Source organism: Ixodes scapularis, unplaced genomic scaffold, assembly GCF_016920785.2.
Source record: "Ixodes scapularis isolate PalLabHiFi unplaced genomic scaffold, ASM1692078v2 PGA_scaffold12__126_contigs__length_90152505, whole genome shotgun sequence".
Lineage (NCBI taxonomy): Eukaryota > Metazoa > Arthropoda > Arachnida > Ixodida > Ixodidae > Ixodes > Ixodes scapularis.
In genome coordinates this window covers 17602078-17623477 of record NW_024609838.1, presented here as the reverse complement: position 1 = coordinate 17623477, position 21400 = coordinate 17602078, and the positions used below count along the sequence as shown (strand labels likewise).

The 21400-nt window shown below is 46.1% G+C and overlaps 2 protein-coding genes across 4 annotated transcripts; both read right to left on the bottom strand.

Moving 5' to 3' along the window:
* Positions 1-475: 475 nt before the first annotated feature.
* Positions 476-5647, bottom strand: LOC115323219 (sulfotransferase ssu-1). Of its 3 annotated transcripts, XM_042289266.1 has the most exons (3): positions 4831-5047; positions 4672-4753; positions 476-1611 (listed from the first exon to the last, which is right to left on the bottom strand). In XM_042289266.1, the coding sequence occupies exon 3, from the start codon at positions 1579-1581 to the stop codon at positions 592-594; it is 990 nt and encodes a 329-aa protein (XP_042145200.1). In that variant the 5' UTR covers positions 1582-1611; positions 4672-4753; positions 4831-5047; the 3' UTR covers positions 476-591. The 3 variants fall into 3 exon arrangements, with proteins under 3 accessions (XP_042145200.1, XP_029839431.3, XP_042145199.1); XM_029983571.4 differs by lacking the exons at positions 4672-4753; positions 4831-5047 and adding an exon at positions 5449-5647; XM_042289265.1 differs by having other exon boundaries at positions 4672-5077.
* Positions 5648-9636: 3989 nt separating this feature from the next.
* On the bottom strand, positions 9637-12929 carry LOC115323238 (amine sulfotransferase). Its single transcript, XM_029983622.4, has 2 exons — positions 12773-12929; positions 9637-10785 (listed from the first exon to the last, which is right to left on the bottom strand). Exons 1-2 carry the CDS (start codon positions 12884-12886, stop codon positions 9784-9786), a joined length of 1116 nt encoding a protein of 371 aa, XP_029839482.3. The 5' UTR covers positions 12887-12929; the 3' UTR covers positions 9637-9783.
* Between the last annotated feature and the right edge of the window lie 8471 nt (positions 12930-21400).

Below are 21400 nucleotides of genomic sequence, written 5' to 3'. Positions count from 1 at the left end.
TTTTGAACAGCTGCTGCTGCAGATGCCAGAGCTTGCAACGCGTGTACCTACGTTCCCGGCATTCCTTTTAATGCTCGGGGAATTCGGCAAAATCTCTGCGTTTGATTTACGACAGAGGTGCCCACAACCTGACGGAGAATTTTACGGCGAGCAAGAGTTCCAAAATGCGTTTTTGGCTCATCCGAATGTATATGGAGGACCACGACAATAAAAAGGTAATGCAGAGAACGCGCGATAACTAGACGGCCGAGCGGTATTGGTCGAAGTCCAGGGTAATCAAAAGCATATGGGTGCGTTTGGGGTGTAAGCAAACGCACAAGGTGTGCAAGGAGCACCCGATCTTACACGGGGTACTGCAGAAAATACGCCATGTAACCGAAATTTCGGCTGCACGGCAATAAAGACCCAGGTAGTTCGGCACGTAAAGTTTCCAATGTGACTTTGACCATTGCTTCGAAATGACTCTGCTACAAAGTTCATGAACAAGAGTTACTTTATTAATAACAAGTGATCACTTCGGACTTATGAAAGAAACTTGTATTAACATAAAGATAAATAGAGAAAAATATTATTAGGAAAGCGAGGAATAGATTAGTCTGAAATGCGCTCATGACTCTGTTCTTCAACCTTCTTGTTATCTTGTTTCTTCAACTCCCTCCATAGGCTAATGATTATCGAAGCTTGTGGCAGTGCTGCCACCTTATCTCGCAGGCGTTCCATCTGCTCTTTTGTCAGGACTTCTTTCCAGTCATTGGCTCTACCCTTTCGGAACAATTCCAGCTTCGGCGCATTGTCTACCCCTGTCGGTTTTGTCGCAGACGTATCGTCTGCATTCACCTCACGAACATTCGTGAACACCGCTGTAAACGCTTTGGCATCAACGTCGAAGGCACCCCTCATGTATTCTATGGTACTCTTCCTCAACACACGATCGAAGATTTCTCGATCATCTTCCAGCATTTTGCCGTGCTCTTCGCCGAGGAAGTAGGCTATCTTCAGAACCGCAGAAGGTTTCTCCGCCTTCAGCTCTTCGAAGGTAAGAAACAGCACGTTCGTGTAATCCTTAAAACTATGGCCAGAAAGAACGTGGTCAAAGTAGTGCCCAAAGCCGAAGTTTGTGTTCAAGAACGTCTCGAAGAAGTCATCCAGGGTTCCGTTTTGAAAACGAAACCCAGGAACGCACTTCGCTACGTGGTAAAAAGATACGCAGACGTCCCAGGGGCTGCGCGCCACATAGATGTACTTGGCCTTTTCATTGAAGTTGTACCGCAACAGATCGAAGTGAGTCCTTGCCACCCTGGGTGGTTGCAGGTCTTCAAGCGACTTCAGACCTTGAGCCTCGAGGGAGGGCGTTCGTTTCACAAGTTCGGCGAAGTTTGAGGTGCTCTCGCCGCGGTTTAGGATAAGCTGGATGATCTGTAGCGTCCAGTGGCTACCGGATTTCGGGTAGGTGATCAGGACGACGTCACCGTCTCGGGGTCGATGTTTCAGAGCCACGCGGACCGTGTCTGGGTCCAGGAGCGGCGACCGTGGAACGCCGTCGATCAGTTGAAAGTGTGGAGCTGGCCGGGATGTAGCCATGACTGGTAGCCACAGTACTCTAGGCTTCACCTGCGTGTCCATTGAGACGACAGGTTTATGCCGTTAAAACGTATGCATGAAGTACAAAAAAAAAAAAAACAACATCAATCTCAATTATGCTCAAATTAAACATATTTTATTAAAATACCTTACTTGAGCCGTCTTACGTCTCAGTGCTGAGTAGGCACTAGCACAGATCTATGCAATGTAACATATATTTTCTTTTTTTTTTTTAAATTCCAATAACTTCAGAGATTTTCCTTACAAACACTTGGTAACGACGGAATTCTTAGGTGCATTTAAAACGATCAAACCCGCTCCACGTTCAGGCTGAGGTCCTGCGGTGGTTTCTCGAAAAAGTTTAAAATTGGACCCCTAGATGGCGACGCCAATCCGTGTTGCAGAGAAACTGTGGTATGACCCATTGCACCGATAAAATAGTAATTGGGTTGAGTGTGTTTATAGAGCCTAGAACTTGATCTGCCTCAACGGGCGACGAGCCTCCCAGCTGTACATGAGAAATTTAGCCAGTGCAGTTGGCAACGATGTTCCGACTGGTCCCCTGTGGACGTTGCATGTTCACCGCGTGCTCTTGCCTGCGTTATGCGGTGTCAGCGCTGCCTAGTTTGCTCGGCTGCTAAGCAAAGCAAACTAACCCAGCCAGCTCATCTACCGGAGGATACCAACCTGGGTGACTTTTATTCTCTGACATGGGCTGATGATCCTGGTGCACTAATTTCTGCATGTTTTTGTGCAATACAGTAGGAAGTGAGATCTTTCGGCTTAACTTGTTAATATTTTGTAAATAAACAAAAATAATTGTTCAGAATAAACGTTTAGCATGCCCTCTCTTTTAAGACACAGGATGACAAGGACGTCTGCTCGGAAAGTAGCGACGCTTGGAGATTGATTTGTCTGATCAATACGGTACGAATTAAAAGCGACCGGATGTTACGGAATACTGCTTCAATGAACAAGAAGGTAGGGCTCAAACAAATCTGGAGTAAAAACAAAAAACAAAAAAAAACGAAGGGCTTTGTTTGTTGTGTTGTCCACCGTTTTTTTTTTTTTTTTTGTCTTAGTTTTTTTAGGTTTTGTTAAGAAAATGTGTTTCGCAGGAAGGCGCTGCATATTGGTTAAATTAAACTGTCTGAATAAAAGCTGTGCCTACAGACAACTGCATTCCTTGAGGTGCAAACTAAGTTAGGTAGCTTGAGTAGATCGTTCTGATATCTCCGATAAGTGTACTCGATACTTGGCCGCGCCTTTGTCATGCACACAATATTGCTATCAAAGTGCAAAACATATTTGGATGTTTTCATCTAAATACAAGCATAATTTGGGGTCAATAATGTCACCTTAAAAAATATATATAATTTTTGAGTTAATTCTTGAAACAAAAGAGAGCGCAAACGATAAGCTTGGCAATTTCGTTTTTCATGTTATTTATCATTGAAGCGACCAAGGCCACAACTAACGTTTCTCCGGCCTGTCGGGGCTCACGAGTTTAACAGCTCGCTATTTTGTCACTTCTCAAGCAATGCACTAACATTCTTCTCTGACATTTTGAAAATAGATTTTATAATGGGAAATGAAATAAAAATAAAGTCTTGTATTTTAAAAGAATAAAATATTATATCTAACAATCCCCCGTTGGTTCGGCAATTTTCATATACCTTGATATCACCAGAAAGCTGAAATGGAGCTATTTTTGTTTAATATAATTTTCATATTATTTGTACAAATGAAAATGCTCTATATATATTTGCTTCATTTGCCAAGGTATTATCGTGATCCAGCTATCATGAAATGTAAATAAAATATATTATTTTGCGTATATAACCGGAAATAAAGCTTGAATATCATGAACTGTGCGTTGGAAAACGGCAAGCTTTATTGCGGATTAAAATCATTTTTACTTCTAACTACACACAATTTCAATATATTTCTTATATCTATTAGTTTCTTAATGACAACGTGACACTTCGTTTAGATATACCTACGAACAGAATCGTAATCTGTGCAGCGGGGCATCCGTTCGTAATCATTTTATCATTTTCTACGTCAAACATAAATTTACTGCAGTGTCGTTCAACTGCCAGCTGGATCATAATCCCCGCCCAAAGTTTTCAGCATCATAAACTGGGCCTTTAGCTCGTAAACTAGAGCTCGACCGTCGTAGTGGATGAGCCCGATGTTTAACTTTTTATAATTTTATATATAATGTAAATGCGTTTGCATTTAACTATTAAGCCGCCGATTTTGTTTTCTCGGTCATAGATACAAAACCACCCTAAAAATATTTTCTTTCCCATCTCAAATCAACGACGAGACGTCCCAGGCTACCCGATAACCAGGCCTCGCTTCCCCCATGGTCACTCCTCGCTTGCCCACTATAGTCTTATGTAGCATACTCGCACACAGCAAGACATGGTCAAGCCCAGGGTTCCAATACGGCCGTTGCTGTCGGGCAGGGGGCGCGAGCGCGTCCGCAAGACGCGACCATGGTATGCTCGCAGCACCATCCAGGTGGCGCTGCAACGTTCGATTTTGCGCGTGCCACGTTCGAATGCAAGCATCTGTCAGCATCTGTTACCGCGCGGTAACAAAACGTATATAAAAAAAACTAAACAAAAAAAACAAAAAAAAAATATGCAGCTCGCGGCCTAGGTGTCCGATTAAACATTCCTTTCAGCTTTATTTTTTAACTGCTTTCTGTAATAGCTTCCGTGAGCCTGTATGTTTCACTTTACTTGATAGCGAAGCCGAAGCTACTTGCTAAAGCCTGTTCCCCTGAAGGATGCTCGCACTGCACGAGCGCGCGACACTGCAAGCTCGGAGCTCGCTCTGGTAGCCTCTGCTACGCTGGCACTTATAATAGAACGGAGTATAAACAACTGTAGTGGGGAAGCGTATTGACGCTTGTTCAGAACGCTAGCCAAATATTCTATTTTGCTCGCCTGGAGCGTTGCTCAAAACTTGAGAGCTACGGGCCTATTGTGCCGCAAAATTTTTTTATCCGAGTTTCACCTTCCAGATAATATTTGCTCCGTAACGTTATTACCGGGAAAACAGCGTGAAGATACTTACGATGCAAGGGCTTTAGCAGTCCTATAGAAGGTTGGTGTTCGGAATGGCCTGTAAAGCCTTCTAACAGCTTGCACGTTTCCTGCTGGAGGTACACATACGTGTTTGCTATGCGAGCGGCAATGATCGAGAGGTCGTGGAATCACGGCAGAGCTGACTCACTGTTAGGTGTTTGGCCTCCAGTGCGCAAATGTGGATCCGACACACATACTCTTCACAGAGTGATACCGGCTCCAATCCGTTTCACTTTAAGTACGACCCCAGCCCATGGATGCTACGAGCTGGATAACGACGCATTCGCTGTGCGTGATTTCTTTAATGGCTGATAGCAGACAAACCAAGACGATCGAGCGCCATGACGATGCCCTTTTAGGCGGACCTTGATTGGCTCCACCAAGACGTAGAATCTAAACATTGTCACCACCTTTTTTAGAGCGGAGCTAGTTTCCCTCGTTTCGTGTCCCGTACAAAACAAATATCAACACAAAACTACACAAAAACTCTGGACAGCTACCGCCATCTATGAGCGACGGCGCCAACCAGACAACCAGTCTGGTTACCGCCGTCGCTCATAGATGGCGACAACCATTCCAGCTATCATAGAAGAAGGAATAATTGGGCGAGTTGGTGGGAATTCATAGTAGGAAACAGCGCGCAAAACAGACGAGGACGAAGAAGAAACACGCGGGACGAGCGCGCTCGTCCCGCGTGTTGCTTCTTCGTCCTCGTCTGTTTTGCGCGCTGTTTCCTACGTTCTTATGAGTTGCGGTTTGGACTCACGATGGGTCGGCCGCGTTACCTTTCTTCACCGGGTGCGGAAGGAGCGGCGGCGTACGCAGCAGCGCGAATGGGTCCTCAACCACCGCGAACCCGCTGTCGCCTCGAGTTCCGCTGCGTCGAGCGCTTCCCATTCCCTCGCGAAAGAAGAGCACATCGCTCGCCTGGAAAGCCGCCGCTGAGAACTGGGGCCCTATGTTGCGCTTTTTGGACTCCCACGGCGACTAGGCAGAAGGAAGTGACGTCAACGACACAGCAAACGCAGATTGGATGTTGACAGAAGAAAACAAAATCAACATCCAATCTGCGTTTGCCAAAAAGCTACAGCTCCACTGCTGTTCCTTCTTCACCAGAGTGGAAAGGCAGGAAATTTTAAGTGGGGCCTCGTTTGTGGTCACATGTTATATACGCAGATGTTTCTGTATCTAAAACGTTGTCGTTATTTTGAGTCCGCCTCGGTGGATCCGAGGCAAAGCGCGGGCTGATGGTGCCACCTGCAGACATTTTTGGTTAATTACCGAAGCAACAAAGGGAATGCGTATGTACACGTGGTGCACGCGCTGACCTTCCTTGTGTAAAAGGTGCAAACTAAATTATAAGAAAAAACTGGCAGCGAGGTTTACCTTCAAAGTCCCATAGTGCATAAGATAATAATAATAATAACAATAATAATAATAATAATCTTTTATTTTTCGGTTGCCCTAAAACGGCCAAGCGGCCTTCTCTTGGTTACACTAACTCGTACAATAGAAACTCTTAAACAATAATCCTACTTGTTACAAAATAGATTTGCGCATACACTGACGCGCTATGAAGGGACCAAAATTTCGTCCAACTGAATCCGATATGTAGACAGGGATGCGGTGATGTCAACTTGAGGCGGCACAATGATATAATGTCTGTAAACGAGAAAGAGGTGACACACGGCATGATGAACACATATCAGAACAGGTGAACTGTCTCGTGACGCGGAAAGGAACATGAAAATTGATTTTACTGATAAGCCATGAAGAATCAATGGCACCATTAATGATTTTATGCAGGAATACCAAGTCACGGACAGTTCTTCTCTGGGTTAAAAGCATCAGCGAAAATCTAGTTAGCATTTATAGTCATAATACACGCGTCGTCCAATCCATCTATCGTAAACATTTCGAACAAATCTTTTTTGTACACGTTCTATGATCAAAGCCTGAGTTAGATATTGAATTCCAAATCACAGAAGCAAACTCAAGATGCATTATAGGGAATTGGTGTGTCCCATGACGAATATTTTCCCGCCAACTTTAGAGGGGAAACTGGTCGCATAGGTCATGTGGCGTCAGGTCACGTGACGTCGATACCTTCGCTAAATTTAGCGGGGAAACTGGATTGGCGTCTAGGTCACAACACGTGAATTTTCCCGCTAAATTTCGTGGGCAACTGAATTGGTATATAGGTCACGTGACGTCAATTTCCCGCTAAATATAGTGGGGAAACTGAAATGATGTTTCAACGACGAGACGTGACTTTTTCCGCTAAATTTAGCGGTGAAACTGAGCTGACGTGTAGGTGACGCGCCGTCAAGTAAACAAAAGCAGGAGGCACGCTAGGAGCAGGCGTTCTTGCACGGGGTATTGCAGAAAAGGCACCGTGGTAACCAAAATTTCGGATGCACGACCATAGAGACCCGGGTGGTTCGACACGTAAAGCCCCCGATGTGATGACCGTTGCTTCGAAATGACTCTGTTACAAAGTTCATAAACCAGACTTACTTAATTAATAACAAGTTATCACTTTGGACCTATAAAAGAAACTATATTAGTAACGTAAAACTCAATGCACATATTATTACTAGGAAAGCGAGGAATAGATTAGTCTAAAATGCGCTCAATGACTCTATCATATTGAAGGTATTTAGCGCACCAGGTAGAGAGAAAAAGAACGGGACAGAAAAGAGCGCTACTCACAACTACGTTTACTGACAAGAAAAGAAAGAGAAAAAAAAAATAATCTGTCGTGGACGCGTACATTTACCGCGAGCCCCTTGATTGATATTGGCTTGTTCATCCAGGCTCATGTGTGCCATTTATTGTTTGTTGAAGGAATTCCCTCGCCTTGTTTAACAGCTTTACGTATTCCACACTAATACAATTCCTGTCCTCACGGAGGATGTGGAAGGCCCCCAGTACCTCGCAAGGCAATTTGTGTATGTTCTTCCCCAAGATGTTGGTCTCGCCGAATAATGGTTGGCACGTGCACTCCCTGCAATGGATTGGAAGATTTCCGCCCTTTGTATGCCCTCAAGGAGTAACCATGCTCCCGGAGTCGGTCATTGAGGCATCTGCCCGTTTGGCCTATGTAGCTCTTGCCACACGAAAGAGGTATTTTATATACGACGCCCGAAGCGCATGGAAGGAATCTCTTCGTATGCTTTTTGGTGCACTTGTGTTTTGTGCTACCCTCAGGATGCGCATTCACTCTAGGACAAATTTGAGACATTTTTTGTGGTGATGAAAAAACTACTCTGACCCCTTAGCGGCTTGCGGCGTTTTCTTTTTTTTTTTAATTATGGGACATCCTGTGCAGGTACGGTATTACTACTGGCCTTGTTTTCTCGACACTGGTCTTGTTGGACTGGATGCCCTTTGCCTTCTTTACCATAGCGTTTGCCAGATAAGCCAATAGGGCTGACGAATAGCCGGCTTTTCTTAGCCTCCCTACTTGTACACTGAAGGTGGCTGCCATAGTATGAAGACAGGACTTCTTTAGTGTCGAGTCCAGACATGTTAGAGTTATGCCGCTCTTTATGAATTTTGAGTGCGCCCAGCCATAGTCTAGAATGCCCTTCCTGGATCGTGGGCAGTATGACCAACAAACATGGATGTCACTCAGGTGAAGCGAAAAGTCGAAGAACTGGAGTATTTCTTTTTTTTTTTTGGGGGGGGGGGGGGCGGAGGGAGGGGCACTTTAATTGTACTAAGGACGCCTCCGTACTCAGCAAAGGTCGCCACAATGTCTGCGACTTGTATGTCCATACGTCCGCCATCTTCAAAAATTACCAGGAAGTTATCAACATAGCGGGCGACCTTGTTAACTTTTTTGCATCCAAGAGCACTTTCTATCACACAGTCCACTGCTCCAAGGTAGATGTCATTAAGGACTGGGGCGACGCAGGAACCGATACATACCCCTGACTTCTGCACTCATCCCGCCACCCAACTATCATAGACCTCAGGTAGAAATGTAATAGCTCCATAAAGCTCTCAATGGATACTCCGCTGGAACTTCGGAAAGCGAGCTCTTCATTGGCTTCTATACAATTTATCATGGAGGTCAGCAGCTGTTCATGTGGTAATGAGTAAAAAGGATTCTTCACATCACTACTGCGGGTACTGCCCACGATCCAAGAAGGGTGCACTCAAAAGTCATCAAGAGGGGCATAGCTCTAACGTGTCTGGGCTCGGCACTAAAGAAGTCCTGTCGTTATACTATGGCAGCCAGCTTTAGTATGCAAGTAGAGGCTAAAAAAAGCCGACTATTTGTTCTGGTGAAGGAGGCAAAAGGTTTCCAGTCCAACAAAACCAGTGTTGAGAAAACAAGGCCAGTAGTAATACCATACCTACACAGGATGTCCCATAATTAAAAAAGGAAAAAAAAAAAAAAAAACGTTACAAGCCGCTATGGGGTCAGAGTAGTTTTTTCATCACCACAAAACATGTCCCAAATTTGCCCTAGAGTGAATGCGCATCCTGAGGATACCACAAAACACAAGTGCACCAAAAAGCACGCAAACAAATTCCTTCCATGCGCTTCGGGCGTCGTATATAAGATACCTCTTTCGTGTGGCAAGAGCTACATAGGCCAAACGGGCAGATGCCTCAATGACCGACTCCGGGAGCATGATTACTCCTTGAGGGCTACAGCGGGCGGAAATCTTCCAATTCATTGCAGGGAGTGCACGTTCCAACCATCATTCGGCGAGACCGATATCTTGGGGAAGAACAAAGACTAATTGCCTTTCGAGGTACTGGAGGCCTTTTACATCCTCCGTGAGGACAGGAATTGTATCTGTGTGGAATCCGTAAAGCTGTTAAACATGGAAAGGGAACACCTTCAACAAACAATAAATGGCCCACACGATCCTGGATGAGCGAGCCAATATCATAACGGGGCTAATGGTAGATGAACGACTCTGTAGCGGATTATTTGCTTTTTTTTATTTTTCTTACTCTTTCTTTTCTTTTCAGTAAACGTAGTTATGAGTAGCGCTCTCTTCTATCCTGTTTTTCTCTCTAGCTTAGGCGCTAAATACCTTCAATAAGGTAGACTACCAACTAGCCCAAATGTCAACTTTACTCAATGACTCTGTTTAACCTTCTTATTATCTTGTTTCTTCAACTCCTTCCATAGGCTAATGATTATCGAAGCTTGTGGCAGTGCTGCCACCTTATCGCGTAGGCGTTCCATCTGCTCTCCTGTCAGAACGTCTTTCCAGTCATTGGCTTTACCCTTTCGGAAGAATTCCAGCTTCGGCGCATTCTCTTCCCCACTTGACTTTGTCCCTGAAGCATCGCCCGCATTCACATCACGAAAATTTGTAAGCACCGCTGTAAACGCTCTCGCATCGACGTCGAAGGCACCCCTCATATATTCTATGGTACTCTTCCTCAACACACTATCGAAAATGTCTGGATCGTCCTCCAGCATCCTGCCGTACTCTACGCCGAGGAAGTAGGCTATCTTCAGAACCGCAGAAGGTTTCTCCGCCTTCAGCTCTTCGAAGGTAAGAAACAGCACGTTCGTGTAATCCTTAAAACTATGGCCAGAAAGAACGTGATCAAAGTAGTGCCCAAAGCCGTAGTTCGTGTTCAAGAACGTCTCGAAGAAGTCATCCAGGGTCCCGTTCTGAAACCGAAATCTAGGAACGCCCTTCGCCATGTGGTAAAATGATTTGCAGACGTCCCAGGGGTTGCGCGCCACATAGATGTACTTGGCCTTTTCGTTGAAGTTGTGCCGCAACAGATCAAAGTGGGTCCTTGCCACCCTGGGTAATGGCAGGTCTTCGAGTGACTTCGGACCGTGAGCCTCGAGGGAGGGCGTTCGTTTCACAAGTTCGGCGAAGTTTGAGGTGCTCTCGCCGCGGTTTAGGATAAGCTGGACGATCTGTAGCGTCCAGTGGCTACCGGATTTCGGGTAGGTGATTAGAACGACGTCACCATCTCGGGGTCGATGCTTCAGAGCCGCGCGGACTGTGTCTGGGTCCAGCAGCGGCGACCGTGGAATGCCGTCGATCAGTTGAAAGTATGGAGCTGGCCGTGACGCAGCCATGACTGGGAGCCGAAGTGCTTTAGGCCTCACCTGTGAGTCCATTGAGATAACAGGTTTATGCCGTTAAAACTTATGCATGATGTACAAAAAACATGAATCTCAGTCATGCGCAAATGAAACATATATTGTTAAAATACCTTACTCGAGCCGTCATTCGTCTCAGTGCTGAATAGTCACTAGCACACGTCTATGCAATGTAACATATATACTATTTTTTTTATTCCTATATACCTTGAGTGATTTTCCTCAAAACACTTGCAAATTATGAAATATGTTGGTGTATTTGAAACGATCAAACCCGCTCCGTGGTCGGGTGCTTGAGGCATGTATAAAGCCGTATGAGGCCCCCACGCCAACGGCCTAACTCCCGTTGGCGTGCGTATGAAGTCCGCAGACAAGACACTGTGCCGCAAAGCTCCGCAGATCTATCATTAGTATAGCCGAAAATCGGGTCTGCAAGCCATTACTGTTTCAAAACTTGGGTACCTTCATTTTGCTATGGAAGGGCAACGCACCGATATGAATTTGCGCAGTAACTAATGCGTGATCCGATTGTTAAACTTGGGTCCACAGTATCCACACATCATACAAAGGACATGGTGTTCGCCGTAGCCATAATGATAAAATTATGTACGGTCACGCCTCAGAGTTGATCGAAGCATGTTTACTTCGTACATATGTATGCTTGGAACATGTGTGCTGACAGTGTTAGTATGACCAATATGGCAGGACCGTCGTACAAGGAGGATGGATTGATGGATGTTAATGGTTATACTCTTTGTAACGGGCGGTAGATTGTGCCACCTAGCCTATGTCTAAAACGCCCCAGACGGTGTCTACAGACTATATTCTGTACAATGTGCTAACTGTGTGACCGTGGCTTTAGACATTCTGCGCGAACAAAATCGACAAACGGAGATACCTGCAGACGCTATTTGTATGACAGACTATGCGCAGAGCAAGTCGTCTGGTTCTTGCGCAGGATTTGAGGGGACGTTAGGACCACGCCGAGCTTTGATTGGCTTTGATTCAAAGGATGGTGGGTAGACCACAAGGTCTACCCCCCACCCTTAAGGTGTACCCTTTATTTTGTTTTCATTTCAATTAGCCAATAAGAGCTGGCCGTACTGACATAATCGCAACCCCTGTGCAAGAAGCAGACGAACTTGTTCTCCGCATAGCTTCTTGCCGTTGTATAGATATTCCTACCCACATTTTACGTTTGCCTTCAAATTTGAACGAATACATTTGTTATGCGGTCATTCAATTGGGTTTCTTTGTATTCTCATCTTTATATTTGACTTACACTCCCAAGCAGCACCAATGTGGCCAATCATTGACCAATCGCTGGAAATGTTCCTTTAGCCAGTGGCCAGACAGTGGTCAGCCATTGGCTGATGACTGACCTTTCTCTGGCCATTGGCAAATGGCTGCTGGCCATCAGTCATCGGCCAAGCATTGGCCGATGAATGGTCTGACTCTTTGGCAGTTGGCCAAAAGACTATCGCCAGCCAATGGCCAAAGCTTGGCCAAATTCCGTGCTACTTGGGGTTCTTATTTGATTGTATGACGTATTTTACTCCCTCTTGTTTTTCTCCCTGTATATACAGGAAGAAAATACGTATACAATGCAGCACATAGTTGAAGTTCATGTTATTAACAAAAATAACAATAGCGCAAAAAAAAAGATTACCCAGTCGCACGCTAGACACTGTGAAAGTGGTTTTGTTAACGGACGTAATTATGTAATCAGTAATGCTATGTTCAGACTACGGACGTAACGTTCAGATCTTACCTAACACACGCCAACCTAAGGCTCAACAAGCGGAACAAGATCGTTCAGACCACGATTGCTTGTCGTCTGAACGAGATGGCTTACGTTTACGTGTGTTATGAAAGTTGGGTGCGTTGCGTCCGGAGTGCGAACATAGTATAGCTAGCTAAAACAGAATGGCGGTGTACGATATAAAGTAAACGATAACAAAGACACACACAGAAAAGAAAAAAATGCACTCACCTTCGTCCCTGGAGGCTGGCGTCCGCTCCCATAGTAGTGGTCAAAACTATTATGAGACAGGTCTGATGGGCGTTGCACAAAACGAAAAAACGTCTTTAGTGGCCCATGGGACATCAACACGCACGCTGCCCCAATCTTATCACGGGCCGTCGGTCTAACAACTGACGCGAGGCTCTCTGGAGTTCGTCCCTCAGACATAGCAGACAGCTCGGTTCACTTTTAGAGATTAATTGCCCCACTTTGGCTCAATGCCCTTGCGTGCTATCAATTCCATCTCGAGCAAGAAACGAAGAAATGTAGGTTAATTGCCTTGTCTGTTATTAAGAAGTCGCTTAGCTCGACTCAAATCTGTGTGACTTCCATCCAATGTGGCCACTTGTGACCTTGTGAGCATTTTTTTTTTGTCATTATTCGCGGCGTTCTTGCAAGTCAAGGAAGACCCATCCATACGGCTGGAACATATGTGAGGAGAAAAAAATAGACGAAAAATGTTTGGTGCTCGTTTCGAAATACGGGATATTTGCTGCGTGGGAGTCACAGATAGGTTTTCGCCGAACGCGTGCAGTATTGTAAAGGTTTTAACTTTTCAAATTCTCGACTTTAAAAATATCGCGAAACAAATGTACCATGCAAATATATCAACGCATGATGACGAATATCACTTCCAATCGCGAAATTTCGTCTCCAGGAAATATTCTCGAAATACTGAATTCCTGACATATTGAGCACGCGAAAATGATACCACTTTCATTATTCACGACTTTTCTACGGCTGCTACCTGCATGGCCAGAAATTTTTGACATACGCTTCTAGTTCATTTATCTGTCCCAACGTGGCGTATCCACCGTCTGGGGCGCTGGGACTCGTCAAGCTGCAGGCCTGCAGCTTTTTTTCCAGCGCCCTTGTAACAAATGTGCTGTTTATAGCAAAATAAACGAATTTGAAATATGATATTTGAAACTTTTAAGCCGTGTGCAAATTCCTGCCAAAGCGGAGTTTATGCCAAGGAAAAAACAAAAACAAAAAAAAACTAACTTTAAAGATGAAAGAAAGGATGAGGTAAGGAGTGTCTTGGTGTTGCAACATACTGATAACTTTAGCGTTCTCCCATGCCATTTCATGGCGATACTACGATCAAGGGATGAACATAAGAATTTCTAAACGAAATGCGAAAACACGGCTGTTGTTCTTCCGCTCCCCTAGTTCGTCTGCTGTGTACTGGCGTGGACGGCCACATTTGGCTACCTCCAAGGTTGCGGCCGCCGACGATGGCGCCGCCAAGTTTTTAGGCGCCAAGAGGAGCACAAGCGCTGTGGCATCACGCAGTGCAAAGCTTCATGCTTACATTGCATAATGCCACAGGGCAGACTTAATTCTGATGTCTAAGCAGATGTTCCGTCTCATCTGAGTTGATTTCGTAGATCAAAACGATTGGCTCTTCGAGTGCTTGGCGGGTAAGTAGACGCGTAAGCATTTTCAAAGGCCCGTTCACACTCTTGCAACCGCGTACGACCGAGAGAGACAAGATTTGTTAAAACCCCTTAAAATTTCTTAGGACGAGGGAACACACCGGCATTCTGGCGCCATCTCTGGGGTGACCCTGGAACTGCATTTCACAACAGCGAAGGTTTTGGGGGATTTCCGAGGTCAAATGTGCGTAATACCTATCAGAAAGTCTCGTTTATAACGTTTACAAAAGTTTATGAGGCCAAGAAAGAATGGATTAGTAAACAGGATAACCGGGCGGGTTGGTATGGATTCATAATGGAACAGCGCGAATTTTTGCAGGGACAGAGGAAGGAATTGAACAGGACGAGCGCTGACTAACAACTGAAAGGTTTATTCTCGGGAAACCACGAAGAAAAACATACGACAACACGACTCTAATCACGATGGAAATGCGCATGCGCCTCACAAAATTGGGTGCTATATGTTACACAATGTTATATGCGTCATCCCCGATCTAGAAATTCGACCTCACTGTCCAGCAAATTCAAGGCCACGTAACAAGCTAAGCAGTATTTGCTCTGTAGTGGAAAAGCGCGTTAAGAAGGTAGAGAAACAGGGGGAGAGCCCGTGCGGCATAAAACACCGCATTGAGTTCGTGCCATGCATCTTGGGTGTAGTACACAAGATACCCTTCACCTAACTGGGCGGTGCCTCAACATTCGCCTGCCGGAAGACCGTAGTTCTTTAACAGGTACGGCAAGCTCCCACTTAGCGTTACACTGCTGGGACTGCACCTGCGCACCGTTATTTGACAAAGCCGTTGTTTTGTATAAACACAGGGACCAAAAAGCTCGAGAGATTGTCGAAGCTCATAGAATAAAGAAGGAGGGGCCAGCCTGCGTGAGTCAGGCTTCCTTGAATTTGCTGGACAGTGAGGTCGAATTTTTAGATCGCGGATGACGCATATAACATTGTGTAACAGATAGCACCCAATTTTGTGAGGCGCATGCGCATTTCCATCGCGATTAGAGAGTCGTGTTGTCGTATGTTTTTCTTCGTGGTTTCCTGAGAATAAACCTTTCAGTTGTTAGTCAGCGCTCGTCCTGTCCAGTTCCTTCCTCTGTCCTTGCAAAAATTCGCGCTGTTCCGTTATGAAAGAAAGGATAATGCTCGAGAGAAATAGAAAATACGTCGGACCACCAAGGTTACACTGCTACCCAATAGATGGCGCCACTACGTCAAGTGCTGATTGTTGGGCAAGTTGGTATGGTACGTTAGAAAACATGATTGCGCTTTGAAGACGGTCTGTGGTGTCTGTCCTTCCTATGTCCCCGTCTTCAAAGCGCAATCATGTTTTCTAACGTGCCACTATGTCCTCTCGGTGTAAGAGGTTTTAAGGAACCCTGTTCTAAGAGGTCACAAGAGTGTGAACGGGCCTTAAGGGTGTAGAAAAAAAGCTCCTTTCTGATTTGCTCAGAATACCGTATTTCGCTCGTGTTCAGCGTGACATATATTTTCTTTGTTTGTGTAATATTTTATTTACAAAATATATGCGCATGAAAAGCATTAAGTGGCAGACAAATTGATAGATAAATAAAATTGGGATTTTATTTTTAGAAAATGCATGATATAAATGGTCACACTAAATTAAAACATTCTGGCGGGCTAGTTGGTTACACATAATTAAATTACAAATAGCGCTAGGACGAGGACAGACATCTTCTTAGAGCGCCAGGTTAGAAAAAGACCTATTTTTTCTTCTTTTTTCAACTCCAGACACTTCCTTCACCTTCTTCTTTAACGTTGTATATATGCTCCGTGCGGGAACTATAGGGGGCGCTTTGAAAAACGCGCGTAGCGCCGCTAGCGGAGGAGCTGGCGTTCGACAGTGAGGCGCGCTCAGCAGCCTGCGGCGCCTTTTCGCGTGCGAAGCTGTAGCGGCGGAACCGCCCGCGGGCGGAACTTTTGCTTTCTGAGCCGATAAGTTGAGGGTGACGTTGCATGACTGCTGGGGCAGATTTAAGAAGGGCATTTAGCTGTTCTCCGCTTCTTATATACTGAGTTTGAGTCGTTATTAGGGGTAATAGGGAGTGTCGTAGACCGCGTTGCCCCCTCCGCTAAGTGTTCCGCAACGAAGTTGCTACTGCGCCTGCGCGCCGATAGCCTTGACTGTGGAGTTCCCGCTATCGTAGCGGGTTGCGGAGGGCCTTGCGGGACGGCAAAAACGATCTACGAAAACTCCCTAATTTCTTTAGTAGCGGTCGAAAAAGGGGTTTGAGCAATTTTCCGAAAAGCAAGACGGCCGCCACCATAATTGCTCTCAGTGGAAAATTTGTTTCGCTCGTCGCTGTAAACGTAGGACTTCTGAGACGATTATATTTGGACGCGAGTGAGATGTTCACTAAGTTTGTGCCCTAAGTGGGCCAAGTTTTATTAAGACAGCAGGCGTGAAAGTTATGGTTCGAACGAATACTAGGAATAAAGCTGTCAAGAATATCCAATATTGGACCCAAAATGTTGTGTTATAACCGGGCTGTGCGAAGTGCAGATTTGGACACACAGGTTGTTGGAGATGACCGTAACTTGACATAACAGTTATAAAAAATAGGTGGCATAGGGAAACCAGGTAGAAATTTGGTTTGGGCGGCGTAACTAAATGGTAAGCTGTTTTGACCGTGAAAGGGCTGTCAAGAAAATACCATTCGTCGTGGGTGATGGAGACTTACAGGTAAAAAGGGACTAGTGCACTGTACTTCCAATTGAAACAACTTTACGAAATGTGGTTTCAAAACCGAGAAAGTCAAGTTTCCGGCTGACACAAGGTTTGGCCGTCAAAGGCTTTTGCAGTCAGCTGTTGTGTATAGTAATCTGGTTGTGTGAGTGCTGATTTTCGGCACACAGGTACTTTGACAACCGTAACTTGACAAAACACTTATACCTAAAAGAGGTGGCATAGTTTAACCAGGTGGAAATATTTTTGGACGGCGTAACTAAATGGAAACCGGTTTTGACCGTCAAAGGCTGTCAAGAAAAAACCACTCATCATGGCCGGGAGGTGCATACTTTAAGGTAGGAAGGGACCAGTGGACGGTACTTCCAGTTAGAACAACTTTGCGATGGGTGGCTCTAAAGCCGAGAAAAAAATGGTTGTCTACAAGACAAGAGGTGTCAGCGTTTCCACATCCAAAAGGAGGCTGATCAAAAAAGAAAGCACACGACATAAACTTCCATACTCAAACATCGATTGTCCAGTGATTCCAAGTTTCATTGTAGTTTTTCTTAGATTCATATTTGTAATTTTTTGTACCGTCCGAATCTTTGTTCATGAAGTACAGCCTGCGTGCCTTACTGGTCTGGAAATATCATCGACACGTACGATGGGGACGAAGCTTCTTTGGACGGCATTCCTTCAACGAAATTCGCACTGCATACCCGCGAGTGTGGGATGGCATTTCAGTCGAGCTGAGATATGTAGGCGTTACTGGTACGAAAACAGACGCAGAGGGCAAAACGGCAGCGTAGCATATGTCAGCCGTGCCGACGCAGTGGCAGACATGATCGGGAGACCATATTTCTCGCGTCGTACGGCACGGGTCCATCGTTGTCGCTGTCCCACAAAACATCGGCGAGGTGAAAAACTGTGAAACTTCGTCCCCACGACATACGACGCATAAATATCGGAGCACTTAACGACGCAGCAGTTCATGCTGTCAACCCAGCGGAACCGCACCGCTCCGACTTCAATGCGTACCAATGTACGCTGCATAATTTCGTTTCGCTGTGGCTCTCACTGCCTACCTTCGGTAACGGCCGCACGGCGGCACGCCGGTCGCGTCGCACGGAGTGTATAAAACCGTCAGTTGCCTGTCCTGTCCACTTCTTCGTCTGTCCTCGTCCTAGCGCTGTTTGTAATTTAGTCACACTAAAACTGGAGTACTTCAAATCACAATATCAATTCTGCTTAAAACCACAATTCAAACCATTTTCATTCATAAGCTTTAGCATGCTTTGCGCGACCCTGCAAAAAAAAAATTGAAGATAAAGCATTACCGCACGTTCACAAAAACTACGAGTTTGAGACGCTGGGTAGCGTCGAACGCGCGCTGATTCGTCAGTTTAGTTCACTGCGATGAACCAACAGCGCAGAATCACTAGGAAACTCGTGAATCCTGCGTTTCAAGCACAGCGTGGCAACAAATGCCATTAATAGCAGTGAAGAGCAACCGCGCGTTAACAAGAGTCATATTCATAGTCTTCTTTCCACATGTGATTGGTTAATCGCAAGTAGCAACCGGCAGTTCAACTTCTTGATTTAGTTGCCACGGTTGCCGCGATGACATCGTGGTTTCTGTCGTGCAGCAGCAAGGGCGGATTCAAAACTCCGTTTTTTTTTTTTTTTTTTTTTTTTTTGGGGGGGGGGGGGGGGGGCGGAAAATTTGTAGGAATGCTATTCGCGACTCCAGCGACCTATAGGGGGCGCTACCACCAAACAAACATGGCGGCTGAGTCCAGGTCGCGGCGGCTCGGCCGGGCCGCCTGAACAGGTGGCGCGTTCAATTTAACCGATTTTCTTTTGTTTAATGCCCAATTTTATAGGTATTTGAACTGAGACGGTTAAGTGTAGCCGGTGCAGATAAACTTGCAAAGCATAGTTTTGTTTTGCCGGTGTTTTTTTGTTTTTTTCGTGTCAAACTTTCGTTTCGGAGATTTCGTTCAAAACCGAAACTATGGGCTCGGGAGAGACGGTAATATACTAATCAGTTTTGATCATCTAAAGAAAGCGGCGATGACTATAGAATTGTTCCACAGTGAGCAACTTTTCAGCTAACTCGCGTGTCTCGACCATGCGACTTATCTGTCCGCGAAATCGAGCTTTTGTGCGTATCCGCGTTTACGAAACAGCTCCAGTCGTCTGCTCGGCCAACAACACAGGCTGCAGGAAAATCACGAAAATTAAGCAACCGCTTCTTGAGCCAAGGACCATGTTAACCCGCCGCCGCCCTACTAAGCAGCTGATACTTGTATTTCAATTCAGGTTTTAGTAGCAATCGAGAAGTCATTTTGACGAGCGGGTTATGTATTATATTACGTACTATGGGGGGGGGGGGGGGGGGGGGGGGGGGGGGTCCCACTAACGCGATATTAGTATATCCTTCGGGTTGAAATATGAGCTTAGTTGACTAGCTATTAGGTGAGCTGCTGAATAAAAGTATATTTGACAGACGGAGACATACTACTTAAACTTAGCCAAATGGTTCTATAGCCGGCAGCACGGAGACAAACTGAGGAGAGTCTTCATTGAAGATCCACGCAGAACCTCTCTGCATTGAACTTTGCTTCGAATTCTGAACGGAGAAAATTAGTATTTTTTTTGTGGCCGGTCAACCTAATCAATGTAGACGTATACAGCCGCTGGCTTCGACGTCCTCGTAATATAAATATTGGAGGCGTGATAGGTCAAAATGCCGTGACAGCATCTAATGTTGCGAGACTTGTCTCCCACCTTTTGAAAACAGATAATTTCCCTCATTCATCATTTGCAGCGAGCAAGTTTTCCTGAATCAAGTAATTGCGAAATCAGCCCAACTCCTTCAGTGTGGTCCAGAGGCTTTTTCGGCGAAAAGCAGCCAAGATGAATAGCCAACGCACCGACCGGCGTGGGTGGCTCAAACTTGAAGCTAACCGAACACAACCAAACTCAAGAAAAGCAGCTATCGAACCTTCCCATTTACTTGACTGCAACATTGATGTTCCCTCCAGTATCAGTTACCAAGCAGTCGTCACTTTGAATGTGATTTGAGACAGACAAGAAATCAAAAAGTTTTTCCGTGATTCCTCCCCATCCAAGAAATCGAAAGCACGCGACCGTGTGCTGTGGAGTAAACGGGCTTTCAACAGGGACGGCGCCAAGGGAATGCGAGGGGTGGCGGGCGCCTCCCCTACAATTTCTTCTGCCACCCCCAAGTTGAAGCAGCTTTGTACACAAATAATTGCCTACGACGTCGGCTTGAAGACCGAGTGCAACGAGTGTCCAGACTTTAGAGCCGTTCATGCGTTTTATTTTTTTTTTCTATAACTTCCAGCCACTGGAAGTCGTACCGCGGGTAGGGTGCCTTCATGCCTCCCTAAACGCGGGCGAGTAAGCTATCAAGCGCTTTAGAAAAAGCAGCTTCCCTTTGTGACGCCTGCTGGCTTTTCTCCGTATTCCGCTCTGTGGTGCTTATCTTCAGCGGAGACCGGAGACGTGACCGAAGGGGAGCTTAGTTAAAGTCGAGGTCATGGGGGATTCCGGACTGTCTCAGAAGGGGAAGCAAAACCTGGTTGTGAGGCTGAGCACAGGGGGCAGAGGTCCCTGCTGTGATACCCCCCCCCCCCCCCCCCCCCCCCGTCTTCCTCCTCGTGTCTCCGCATTTCCCTTTTCATTGAGCACACCGCATAAGCTATCTTGCATAAGCCCGTGGGCGACAGCACCTCAAAGCAACCGCCCCTTCCCCTCCCCCCCCCCCCCCCAATTTGGTTCGCCTCCCCACTGCCCCCCATTATGAAGATCCTGGCGCCGTCCCTGGCTTTCAAACACGTAATAGAAAAAAAAAACAATCTACTGAGGCTTCACCACACTAATGATCACTCTAAAGATCACTTAAGAAATATTCGGACCTTCGTCAAATTACATTGTTCGCCACCGCGCCGACAACACGTCTCCGCGAAAGCCACCAGAGACGCGGAGGGGCGCGGAGCGACCTGGACCGGCTGGTTCCCGGTTTTCCCGCTTGGCGGCGTCCGTTTTGCTGGAGTCGCGAATTCTCCCATTCTTTCTTGTGCACCGGCGGGTCCACCCATGTCAAATTGCCCTCCGAGAAGGAGGGAGGGGGGGGGGGGGGGGCGGGTCGTCTTTGTTTTGGGGGGGTAAGGTCGCCCCCCCCCCCCCCCCCCTCTTGGATCCGCTCCTGTGTAGCAGGAGCGGCTGCTAAAACTAGTCACCGACGCTTGTATCCTTTATTGCAGCCCCAATCGAGAAGAGAACGTGAGGCAGAATGTAGTATTTTGATTTGCACGAGATGGCGCTACTTGACATCTCCTTTTTAAAGTAGCCATCTCGTGCATCCATGTAAAAGAATAAAAAGGACAGCACGCGACGGCATGAGCCGCGCGTGATCTGCGGCCTCATCGGCCAGTGTT